This window comes from Mya arenaria, chromosome 9, assembly GCF_026914265.1.
Source record: "Mya arenaria isolate MELC-2E11 chromosome 9, ASM2691426v1".
NCBI lineage: Eukaryota > Metazoa > Mollusca > Bivalvia > Myida > Myidae > Mya > Mya arenaria.
This window is the reverse complement of record NC_069130.1, coordinates 5,038,296-5,051,441: the sequence shown is the minus strand read 5'-3', so window position 1 is coordinate 5,051,441 and position 13,146 is coordinate 5,038,296. Positions and strand designations below refer to the sequence as shown.

Genomic DNA, 13,146 nt, shown 5'->3' with positions numbered 1-13,146 from the left:
ATTCGAATGTTTAACCATAATGGTGCCGTTGTTGTCTGTTATCCGTTAAGTTTCTTTATTTTATCAGTTTTTAACCCGAGGGGGGGGGCAATAACATAAACAACAGCTTTTGTTTTTTTTATGGACAAGAACCATTTTATAAATATGTCCGATATTGGCCCGATGTATACTCGGTATTGCTTCAAGGGAGAGCAATGCATATGTTGCAACTTTCACTAGTAGTTTATTCCCCTGGCGATTAATAAATATTTAAATTCATTATCATTAAATAATAAAACCAATTTAAGTTTATATGGTTATTTTTAATTAATTCTGTAATTAATAGATTCGGTTCATGTTGATTTGATTTTTATCAACGAAATTATTTAGTTTTATATTCACTGCGGTATTTGTGCCATTTCAAAAAGATGATGCAAGTCAAATCATACTTTTGGTATTAATCAATGGTAAGTAATCTTTGAATCGTTGTTGAACGCATGAATATAAGGAATTATTATAGTTCTATTCTGTTAATCTATAGGTTTATTCTCAAAAGTGATATAAATACTTTTATTTGGAGTAAATATGTTGAAAAGGAATTCGTGTAACATATTTTCATGACTAGTTCTCTTTGTTGTTTTATGAGTTTGATTAATTTAGGTAGCATGTGCACACAAAAGCAAAGTATTACATTGATGATTTGGTTGGGTTTGAACGATTAATGTATCTGCTTCCATTGTAGACAAATTTAAAAAGAAACATTTTGTTATCAATTATGAATCATAATTGAGACATTGTAATTTACAGTATCGTATATTGTGGAAAGATCGATCAAAGTTGCAGAGAGCGCACAACTGCAAATTGAGACACTGAAATAGAGGAATAAAGGCAATCATAGGGGAGGTATGTCTTTGCGTACCAATTGTAATGCACCAGTGAATTGTAACCCGCCCCCCCCCCCCGGTCCAGGGAATAGCTGGGACTTTGACTATCGGTCCAGCCAACCCCGGGTAAAATCCCCGCCCTCCGCCCTGCGGTGACGAACTGATGGTTAAACCCCGGCCAAACGCCCACACACCCCCGAGACTCTATTATATAAAGCCCAATCCCCGCTAAATTTGGCGCTATGACAAAACCACCGCGGTCATCCGGCCCTTTCCCCCGGCTATCCCCGGTATTCCCCCGGATCTCGGGGGCCGTGGTTACGATTGACTAGTGCATAGCCGTTTATATTCAACGTGGTCATGTTCATAATATGTTAGTTACAATCAGTCTGTCAGGATGCATATGTATATTTTTTGTGAAGCAAATTAATTTATGATACATCTGTTAATAAATTATGATCGAAAGTACTGATAAAAAGCAGGTGATTTAGGGTATTTGACTATTTCACACTTAAGAAAAAGCAGGTTGACTATGACAACCTTTAAAATTACCTAAAGCTGGGCTCCCACTGCCGATCAGATCAACTCGATCAAGCCCGATCAAGCGATCGGGTACTTGTCTGGGTAGGTCGGCATGATTGATCGGGAGTGGTCGGGGAGGTCTACCTTGGTCGGCATCGCTCGGGCTTTCTACCCGAATTTTTTTGACATGTCAAAAAAATTCGTGTAGCGATCGTGTAGCCAAGCGGTCGAGAAGAGCTCGGGAAGCGATCGTGTATTGATCGAGTTGAAGATCGAGTTAATCGAGAAACAATCGTGTAGCGATCTTGTTTGGTCGGATTGACATCTTTTACCCGATCTGTAACCGATCTTCTCGACTTCTACTCGAGTAATATACGATCGCATCCCGATTAAGTAGATCTCTGTTCGATCTCTTGTCCAGATTATCAAGACTGCTACCCGACTACTCCACGACCACACACGACCGCACACGATCAAACCCCGATCACTGTTCGACCATACACGAGCTCACGTGACTAAAGCAAGAAAAGCGTGCTGACCAGTGTCTCATAAGTTGTTTGGACGCTGAAGATATAACATCTTTAGCAAACCAATATCTGTTAAAACATCTTCAGCCAAGCCATTTCTACTACAAACTAAAGATGCCGAGAAAAGGCAAAAGGCCGATAGGCAGTACAATTGCGAGTAAATGTGCAGTTGCTGCGCCTCAGCCTGAAATCGTGGAACCCACCCAGGAAGAGAGTAATGAGTCGCCTATACCCCCTACTGACTCTTCTGCCGAGCAAACCAGAAAAGAGCAAGTAGAAGAACGTCCGACTTCTCCTGAGATAGAGGTACTAAGCTTTTGATTTTGCTTTCCCTTCGAATACGAACAAACAACTGTCATTAGACTTATATTTTGTGTGTCAAGTGTTTATAAGGATATAATGCATAATTTGTTTATTTTATCATAACACACTGCTATGTTTGTCATGTATTTTTACAATTAGTACTCTACATGTATATGTTTTTTTCGGCAATATTTTAGGCGCAAAATAACAAACATAATTGGAAGTTTCCTTGTTATTCATAAGTATACTTTTAATGTTTACAGACTGATATCAGGCCCCGGAAGACACTACATCGTACACTCACGCAAGATGAAGAAGATGACCTTGTAGCGTGGTTAAGAGAGAACTCGTTCCTCTTCGACAAATCATCCGCAGGATTCAAGTATAAGGAGAAGAAGAACAGTACATGGGCCGCGAAAGAGGCAGAGTTGGGCCTCAAACCTGGAGACCTGTCGTCAATCTGGTACACGAATATGAGAACACAGTATTCGAAACTAATTAAGCTTACCAACAAATCTGGATCTGGTGCTGGAGAGCGCACAGCAAGGCAACAGTGGATTTTGGACAACTTTGAATTCCTGCGCCCTTATCTGGTACAGCTGCGAACTCAGAGGGGATCCAAAGTAAGTACATGTAGTAATAAAAATCCTGTATAAATCATGTGTATACACTTAAAAGAAATATACGTAATCAAGCATTAAATTATTTCTAAATTTTAATGGTATAAAAGGGAGTTCAGTTTTTTTGCCTAAGTTTGACTCGGATTTAACGACAGCTAAGGCCATATCTCTATTATACAAGGCCATATGTGGACCTATGTTTTAAGTCTTGTGCAAGAGAAATACCATACAACATTTCTGAAAAGTTCATTTCAGAGCCGGGATTCAAACTCAAGCCAACACATGACACAGGATTCGCAGTCCAAGGCGTTAACCTCTCTGCCATCGGGGCACCTTCTTAAAAGTCTGTATTTATTCTGTGTACTTTCTATATTTGCAGTTTGCGGAGAAGAGAAAGGAACTTGTCTTGGAGGAGACAGAGGATGATGACGCCGCCTCCGATTCGTCAGCACCCTCTACATCAGCAGTATCTGGTTGCCGTCCCAAAGCAGCGCGTGTACTGTCCTCATTGACGTCCGAGTTGGAGTCCGTGCGTGGTGCCATCACAGTTGCGCAAGATCCAGCAGCACACACTGGCCAGTTTTTGGTGTATTTGATGCGCCAAATGGACCAGCAGAGAATGAATGTGTTTGTCACACGTGCAACAAGGCTGGCTCTGGACCTTGCGGAGGAAAGCCAAGAGGAGAAGAGACGACTAGCCACCCAAGAGGCAGCAGGGCATGTAGGTCAACAGATAGCAGATCCAGTTTTTGCCATGCCTGTCCCTCCCGCTCCTACATCATCTATATACAGAAGACAGGCTCCCATATCAGCGGCGTTCGGCTCAGCATGGCAGCAGAATCAGTTTCAGCAACAGGATCACATGCAGCAGGATTTTCAGCTAGCTACCAATATAGCTGCATCTGCACCACCAGCCCATCTTACACCACTGCTGAAAAGTTTTACTCACCTGCAACCACCAAATGTGCAGCCAATCTTGCAACAGCCTACATGTGCTTACAGGTCCATTACACCCGCCATAGAAACCCCAACCACGACTGCATCTATCATCCGCCAGGCTATGGATATGGTCTCGACACCAAATAGTTCCCCCATCCTAACCCAGGAGATGCATGACGCACCCAAGGACTGAACAAAGTAACTGGAAAATGGTTGAACCAGCCAAGTGATTTGATGATGTGATTTTACTCAAGTTTATGTGCATTGTGAATTTAGTTTTTCGACGTTTTGGTTTTTACTTTGAATAAAGGTTAAATAGCCTCATTCTTGATAAATATTACTGTTGACTGTTGAGTCTTCTTAAGTAAATCAATGTAAACTGTTCGTAAAATTTGTTTGGATAGCAATTTATCTTACTTAGAAACTTAATTAGCTTACTTTTGGCATAAGGCAAAATAACCCTGTTATTATGTAGGTTTCTGTCAGTATTAAAAGTTGAACTTAAATGTGTATTGTTATAACAAAACAAGGCTGGTCATGCTGGTAGCAATTACTTAAGAATACATGTATTCTAAAATTTAATATTTTTCTTCAGCCCCTAAACAATTAATCAATCAATTAAAAGTGAGCGTTGTGTTCTGGTAGTTAAAACGTTCGACCTTATGAAGAGATGTCTGCTACCGCAACTTGTCCTATACGTGTAGGTTATAGTTCATATAATGGAAAAATAACCAAATTTAATACAAGCGAGCGAAGCGAAGCGCCGTATTAAGTTTGTTTATTTTTCCATTATATGAACTATGACCGACTTATAGTTAACCCCGCCCACTATCATTCCTGTGCCTTCAATTAAAGTCATGTGATCGGGGGAAAATCACGCCATCCGTATACAGCGCGCCAATTGGTTGAACGGTAACTTGGATAAGTCGTTATCGATTCAAAATGACGTAACTACCGCTTGATAAAGCAGAAGTGACGTCATTTTGAATCGACACTTCTGTCGTTCCAGACAGTAGGCTGGGCTTGCTATTTGGCGCGCGCCATGTCTGCTGACCTAGTTATAATACGAACTTATTTGTGCAGAAGTGTTCTTATATGGAACATATTCGAGCAGAAATTTGAAAAATCTCTGGACGGTGATTGGCTCAGAAACTAGGGTGAACTATAAATGAAAGTTGTAAATTACTGGTATGTGGCTATTTCTTGTTGCCGACTTAGGTCATGTTCTAAGTTAACTCACCACCGTGATATGATTGAAATACTTCGAAAAAGGGCATAAAATCAAGAAACAAACAATCAACTCTATTGTATATACATGTATACTTGAAGCTTATTTCCTCCATTAACAAACATATCATGGAAACTATCATATCCAAATAGAAGATGACTTACTATAATATACTTAAACATATCGGAAATCACTTTAATAACTACATAACTTGTGCATACTCGCATCATATAGGTTATACACTTCATCAAAATATCTTTCCAAAGTAACTAACACACTAAATCATATTCTGTTGCCACTCAACTGAACCAGCTCGGGAGTTGAAGTAGTGTTTAATGTAGTTCCTCTGACTGACCCCAGCGGATGTCACCACATTTCTTCCATGGGTCCGATCACAATCAGCCAACTGTCTTCCTTGGCGCCATTCACCAGGTACTAATTGGTTATGCTCGTCCTCTTGGTCGACGGCCAGTCTTGCAATGGCAGGGTACCGTATGCTGATAAGGTTATGCAGTGTGACACATGCAAGAATAATCAAGTCAACGGTTTCGGGCATCTGGTTCAAGCAGCCAAGTAGGCACTGAAACCGCATAGCGAGAAGACCGAAGGCGTTTTCTACCACTCGTCTAGCCCTGGACAACCTAAAATGAAAGGATGGTGATGGTTTATAAGAACAAATTTCTGATTAAATGCATAGCTATTTTGCCAATAGTAATTCAAAAGATTGTCTAACCTGTAATTGAATATGCGCTCCTCGTTGGTCAAGTTGCGTCTGGAGTATGGCTTCATCATCCAAGTTCTCAACGGGAAGGCGTCATCTCCAATGAGGAAGTATGGGGTGTTCATGTCATCGCCAGGCAGTGGATCAGGGTCAGGCAAACCAAGGTTGTTTTCTTCTAGCATGGTTCTGAGTTCAGTGTTATTGAATAGCTGGGCATCGGATGCACTGCCATTAGCACCAACGCTTACCCAGATGAATTTGTAGTTTGCGTCTACGAGTGCGAGTAGTATTATGGAAAAGAAGCCTTTATAGTTATAGAACAGAGATCCAGAGTTCTTCGGGTTCTTTATCCTCACGTGCTTACCATCAAGAGCCCCGCAGACATGAGGAAAATTCCACTTGGTTCGGAAGTCATCTGCAATCTGCTGCCATTGTTCAGCAGTGACGACGTCTGGCAAAACCTCTTCAGAGTACTCCTGTATTATAGCATCCAAAACTTCAGGGACGAATTTACTTATTGTGTTACTTCCCACTCGGAATGAGTACATCAAGTCTGAATACGAGGCTCCAGTTGCGAGATGACGAAGAGTGACCGCCAACTTCAATCCAGGCTCCAGGGCTTCCCTGAAATAGAGATTGAACAATGATAAGTAATAACTAGCCTGCTATTATACAACGTATTAAAATTTCTTAAATATTAGTGACAATTGCACAGAGCTGTTGATGTCAATTGGTTGGAAAAGTAACTAGATGACTAATTATTTCAGAAATACGTGAAAATGATGGGGATCAAACCCATGATTTACCTGAAGTTGGTGTTCTTTTTCTGAATTCTGGGTGATATGCGATCAACAAGCTCCCCAAACATATCAGCGTCTACCCTTAGGAAATTTTTGTATCCTTTTGGGTCTTCCCTGTTTAGCTCCTGTAGCAGTTGCTCATAATGCCCATACAGGGGTCGTCGTGCAAGCCACTGCTTCATCCATATTTTCCTGCGCATTTGTCGCCTACGTCTATGCCTACGACCCTCAGCCTCTTCCTCTTGTTCCAACTCTAGCACTGCAATGGCCCTGTCTCTCTGGAGCTCTAACCATCTGGCCCACATCTGCAACTGCTCAATCTCCATAAATATGTATACTATGCTGGACACAACATATACCATGAAGTTTCAGGATGAAGTGATAATGATCAACACTGTTTGAAGTTTTTATTCTAAAAGTTTTGGTACACGACTGTTCACGACCTTCTACGACTCGAGTACGACTATGACGATCGGGTCGGGGAAAGATCTGACACCGATCGAGCAGAGATCCAGTAGGTCGAGTTGAGATCGTGTAGGGATCGTGTAAAGGTCGGGATGATCGAGCGGAAATCGGAAAGGTGGTCGGGTTGACGTCGTGAAGGAGTCGTGAATAATCGTGTGGAAATCGTGTGTGATCGACAAGAGGTCGAGAAGAAGTCGTGTATTCGCCTTTAGTCGAGCATGGTCGGGCCTGATCGGGGAATTTGGGTGATCGGGATGATCGAGTTGATCTGATCGGCAGTGGGAACCCACCTTAAAGGGGAGAATGATCAGGATAACCGACTAATGCATTTGTAACTGTAACAAAATGTGATGCATTTCAGAGGAAGCATGTTTAATCAGATGAGGATGAATAAATGTCAGTGACAAAACCACCAAGGCATTTGAAGGTGACAGTGGCAATGTTAGGACTGTTCTGCAGGCATCACAACAGTTACTATAAGATCCCCAAACAGTTGCACCATCTCTACAGGTATATACCGCTATTAACCTTTGTTTCAAGCACAGTTCAATATATAATCCCCCCAGAAATATGCGAAGGGATGTAGGCAAATTTTATAAAACAACACAAAAAAAAAACATTTCACATTTAACAAAAACCCAATTAAAATTAAGAATACCAGCTTGAAAATTCATTATGTAAATACCCATATCCTGGAAAAGACCTATCTTGCCTATGTATTAACAGTACATGCAATTATTCCAGAGGGTGTCGTGAAATTCCGTCGTTTCTCACAACAGAGGTGCGAGCGAAAAATGCTGCCTGGATGAAGACAGCATCGGACAGAGATGGTGGGAGGGAAATGAGGAAGACGCAAATATCTGAGTGCATCCTTGGAACACCGGGATGAAAAAACGAAACAATATTATGTTAAAAACGCTTAATGTTTAATGCAGTAGCGTTACCTTAAGTATTGTTCAATGAAATAACTTTTATTTCAAGTCTTATTTTATTTATTTATACAGTAACAGCCTGTGTGTATTATGGCATGTTTTTGTAATAACTTGAACATTTTGATAAACTGTTCAGGGGTATTATCCACATTCTGTGAAAATCCAATTGTTTAAATATTTATAGCAATAATAATAATAATAATAATAATAATAATAATAATAATAATAATAATAATAATAATAATAATTTATAAGATGAAATAGCTTATTTTATCATGTTGTAATTTGTGAGTATATAATATGCATGTAGGTTTACGGTTGATTTTCTCTGCATTATTATTTGTTCTCTCAGAAGATAAACCAAGACAAAATCTTGTGTTTAACTATCTTGTTCTGTTGTCATTGAGCATGACAATCCAGATGTATAAGAATAGGGACGAAATAGGAAGGATATCGGCATCATGCTGGCTAAATGTCGGCTATTAAAATATGCCGACATCAGCCCGATGTCGAGCCGTGTTGCACATCCGACATCGGCCCGATGTAAATGCCGATGTCGGGCCGATGAAGTGTTCCATATCGGCCCGACGTCGGGCCAATATAAAATGTTTGCTGGGTCTATGGTCCTGTAAATAAAACAATGATATTTTCTTTATTCCAAACATTTGTTAAATAGTTCATTTGTGTGGGTGTCAACTAGGATGCAGTTACCTTATTTCGAAATCTATTAATGACGTGGGCATGGTAGCGTTTTTTAACATAGTTCTTTGTATACCCTTTATGATACGCCTATTACGAACTCATTGAATGTCTTTTGAAATGAATGCGTCATCCTAGTTAAAGGGTAGTAAAGATCACTTTGACCTAAATTCATAGACACCCACGCTAGCCAGGCTTTACTGAATGTTAAGCACAAAAGTGGGAGGGTATGGGAGGGGGATATCCCTGTAACTGTAGGAAATAATCCCTGTAACTGTAGGAAATAAAGTAAAAATGGAACTAACATGTTGAGCACTGATGAGCACTGACGTGCATTTGGAGGGATTTATAGGTTCGAGGCTGCCGAATGTAGTTACCAAGTAAATTTGGGCTCTGAAAGCTATCTATCACAGAGAAACAATGCTTTCTATAGCTGATTTTCTCTTTCTTCTGATGTCAATACATAGCTTAGCCCTTGACTTTGATGTCATGTTTTTCAAATTGATGTTACGCACGTGCATAAGTGCGTAACGCTAGCTACGTTCTTGGTTGTCTGAGAGAACGTTTCTGACTATGTTCAAACTAAATAACAGTTAAAATCTTGCTATATCATCTAAAATACACGACACGAAGTATACAGTTGCCTCTCCTGGCATAGTGCTAATAACGTATGACAATATTCACCAACCTTCTACCCCCCGCCCCCAGGTCATTGTGTGATGGTCCTGAACAACTGTATGAAGTATTAAGTCAATTGAACGAAGGTTATAGAAGTTATTAATAAATATCCCAACCTGCCCTTAAACTTTAACCTAAGTTCAAAAGTCAATCAGGGGCCATTTTTCTGTGTAAAGGATAATATGGAGATAATATGGAGTTATCTAACCTCATCATGTGATGGCCATGAACAACAGTTTGAAGTATTAAGTCAATTGAATGAAGGGTATTGGACTTATAAGTAAAATCCCAACTTGCCCTAAAACTTTACCTGGACGCCGACGCTGGGGCGAGTAGTATAGCCCTCCTTATTCTTCGAATAGTCAAGCTAAAAAGACAAAAATGAAATACAACGCTGGGTTGATAGGAAGAGAATTAAAGGTACGTATGAATACAACATGAAGCACATGGGTAATATAATATAATGCGACAAAGAAGGTCAAAACACAAAGACGAAGTCAGTATGTCTGAAATGCAAGCAGTCCATATCAAATAGAAGCATAAAAGACATTGTGTTCAAAGTGAACCAGTGAAACCGATTGTGGTTTCGAAATTAAGTATTTTGTCTTCAACATCTTAAATAAATTCTGTGATAATGAACTAAGAACTCTCATGAGAACAAATACAATCATCCAAATTTAAGGCTATAAGCATTATATGTCAAGGAAAGCTGAAAGCAGCAAGACCAATGCCATTAGAAAAAAAGTGATGGAAAACCGTGAAATCGGAAGGCTGTTTTTGACCTTCATCGATATTCATGCAAATGTTTCCTGTGACTAATCCTCACCATCCAGTGTCCCCACAACTCTGATTGACCTAGACCTAAATTTAAACTTAGATTGCTACATATATGATATATATATATATAAGTATGACCAATTTCTTGGTTAACCAAATAGGACCGTCTCGTCTAGCAAATACCAATAACAAGAAAGCATTGATACCCATGCAATTGTTTCCTGTGACCATTCTTAATCATCAAGCGTCCCCACAACTCTTAACTTTATCATGTGACAAAGCGGCGGCCGGAGGCATCAAGCGTTTACTTCACGCAGTCTTGTTGTTAATATAAATTATAACTCAAGTTTCTTTCCGATGGGGTCCAGAGATGACTGAATGATTGTTGAAATATTTTAAGTTTTGGGTGGAGAGAGACCATGGGAAACCCTTTGCCAAGTAAGTTGTCATACTATATTTTCTGAAAGAAAATTCATGAGTTTAGTTTGATTCCCGACAGCTTTGTTGATGTTCTAATCTTGTAGGCTTTGAATTTAGAATGCAGGTTTTAGGATATACAGACTACAGAATCCCAAAAGCTGGTGATACATTATTATTCACTTTTAAAAGCTCATTGTAAAATTGCCCATTGAAAGGAGTCATCACTGTCTGTGTGCAAAATGCACTAATAGGGTTAAGGAACCTTGGTAAATAAAATAAGTCAATAAATACTATGCAGTTTGTATAACGTTAGACTTAAGGCTGTTAACTTCGTGCACATGTCATTTTTGCTTGTTCTTTTGATAAAGTCAACCGCAAATTAAATGCGACTCAGCTGTAATCAGTTATGTATATAAACATCCAGCTCATACCTGGCATTGGCAAACTGTTCTGTTTAACACTCTACAATGTTTGGACAATAATTATGATTAAACTCTTAATTATAATGTTGCAGATTAGAACTGAAAAAATCTTTATACTCATTTATTTACTTTACTAGCATAGTTTAAATTTCATACTATGTCAATGAAAAAGTGCTTTTCATTGTATTTTGTATTCTGCATAGAAAAATAACAATTGATTAGATAAGTGTATTGATTTTTTAAAAGGATCGCCTAGTACCGTTAGATATGAAAGCAGTAGCTTTAACACAAACAATTACAGGACAAAGAGATAAACGTACCGTTGAAGTATAATGCTATACAACATTTGTAGTAAATCTTTGTTTATTTTCAGGTAAACAAGATTTAGAAAATTACCTGGCTGAAGGTTGGTCGAAATTCGAGAATATCTAACTTTCTAGTGAGTCATATTTGCTAAAGACTTATTAAGATTGTTTCTTAGTATGTGTGTGGGAAGTTCTGTGTTCTTGCTTAACATTGCTCAAAAGTTAGGATTCTGACATAGATTTTTTTCAGCATTAAAATAGCTGAAAACATTGTTTTTATCATTATGATGAGTGAGTTCATGGAGTCATATTCATGGTGAAAGTTTCATTGTTTTGTCAAAAGTCATTAATTTTTATACTTTAGGGACATTGAAGTTCCATATAAGACATATTTTAATAAAAGTTTTATTTTTTATTTGTATTTTTTCACCCCAAAATATAAACAGATACACATTGCTGACTAAATGGAAAAACATTTCAAAATGATCATGTTACTGTTTAATAATGAACAATATTTGTTATGAAAGAAGTTCATGCAGATAAAATCATTATTTGTTTCTATTGTAATTTGTACAGAGCTCCAAAGACCTAAGGACACTACATAATGACACAGTAAATTAATTTGACCTGTAAATGAGTGAAATTTAGTAAAATATGAAGCATTTCTTCAACTGTTAATGTAACTTTTAAAACATGTTCTTATAAAAAAGGGCTACTCCATTTTCTACTTCCGGGGAATACATTTTTCAAGATGGCCGACGTAGACAATGAGATCACTGGGGCGTGTATGAATAACAATGAGTCGACACCATTTAAGGTCGTTGATTTGAAAAGATACCTTGAGAACCGGAAATTGAATGTATCAGGTCTTAAATGTGAATTGATTGAGAGGATAAAAGGCGCATATAGACTTTCTATAACTGACAAACAAGTGCTGGAAGAGAGAGATCGGGAAGAGAGAGAGAGAGAGAGAGAGAGAGAGAGAGAGAGAGAGAGAGAGAAGAGCAACCAAACGCTTTATCCTCCCATGTGGCAAGGGTGTTCCACTGCCATCAACACTGAAGGCATGTAAGTCCACTATTGATCTGTTTCTTACTGTAGAGGAAAAGGATATATACAACTACATTGTACACTGAAAAGAGACTCGAAACATCAATTGTACGCCAGGACTTATTATGTGGACGGACATGTACAGAAAGTTGAGGTACGTCAAATAGTGAGTTTATAATAAGTCTGAGGCTGTTTTTTCTGCCATGTTTACTTCATCCAGTTATATAATTAGCTCGAGGGGACTATTTTGACTTGGACATAAAAATAATTTGGTGTGAAAAATTACTCTACATTTTTATGTAGCCACAATTAAGGTGGGGGGTGGGGGTGGAGGCTAGCACATGCATGTTTCGAACCACACCGACTTTATTCTAATCTAATTTAAAAAAAAAAGTATTTTGTACAATGTTCATATGTTCTATAATGTATGTTGTTTATTTTTTGTCATTTGAATTAAAATATAATTCATAATTTATTCTTCAGGTCCATCTCATAAGCGGAGAGTGCAGCCACTGTTATGTTCAAGCTTTCGTGCTGCCATCATTTCCTACTGCAGACAAAAGAAAGTCACCAGATTACCAACCCTGGATCCTTCTGTCGAAAGTGACTGGCTGCATACACTCTGCGTTCTGCAAACTGTCCAGCTGGGTAAGTTGAATTAATTTGTGATAAATCAAAGATCTGATCTGCATTGATGAAAGGTGTCCAACCCACATACGCTAGGCTATTTTGTCAGTATTATCAAATACTTAAACTTCGGGCATTCTTCAAACTGTTTCATATCTTCTTTTCAAACTTGGTACACTTGTTACAAGAGACAAATATGCACATGTTATAACTGTCATACTTTTGGCTTTCATGGTTAGCTGAGTTTT

The 13,146-nt window shown here is 38.7% G+C and overlaps 2 protein-coding genes and 1 long non-coding RNA gene across 3 annotated transcripts; 2 read left to right on the top strand and 1 right to left on the bottom strand.

The window, feature by feature from the left end:
• The first annotated feature begins 213 nt into the window (after positions 1 to 213).
• LOC128246742 (uncharacterized) lies at positions 214 to 7,391 on the top strand. The gene is made up of 3 exons (XR_008263348.1): positions 214 to 446; positions 787 to 882; positions 7,350 to 7,391. It is a non-coding gene; the product is annotated as an uncharacterized LOC128246742 (long non-coding RNA).
• On the top strand, positions 1,414 to 4,462 carry LOC128246737 (uncharacterized). The gene is made up of 3 exons (XM_052965132.1): positions 1,414 to 2,218; positions 2,479 to 2,838; positions 3,215 to 4,462. Exons 1-3 carry the CDS (start codon positions 2,027 to 2,029, stop codon positions 3,965 to 3,967), a joined length of 1,305 nt encoding a protein of 434 aa, XP_052821092.1. The 5' UTR covers positions 1,414 to 2,026; the 3' UTR covers positions 3,968 to 4,462.
• LOC128246735 (putative nuclease HARBI1) lies at positions 4,893 to 7,265 on the bottom strand. The gene is made up of 3 exons (XM_052965131.1): positions 6,530 to 7,265; positions 5,736 to 6,347; positions 4,893 to 5,643 (listed from the first exon to the last, which is right to left on the bottom strand). The coding sequence occupies exons 1-3, from the start codon at positions 6,883 to 6,885 to the stop codon at positions 5,280 to 5,282; spliced, it is 1,332 nt and encodes a 443-aa protein (XP_052821091.1). The 5' UTR covers positions 6,886 to 7,265; the 3' UTR covers positions 4,893 to 5,279.
• Positions 7,392 to 13,146: the final 5,755 nt, after the last annotated feature.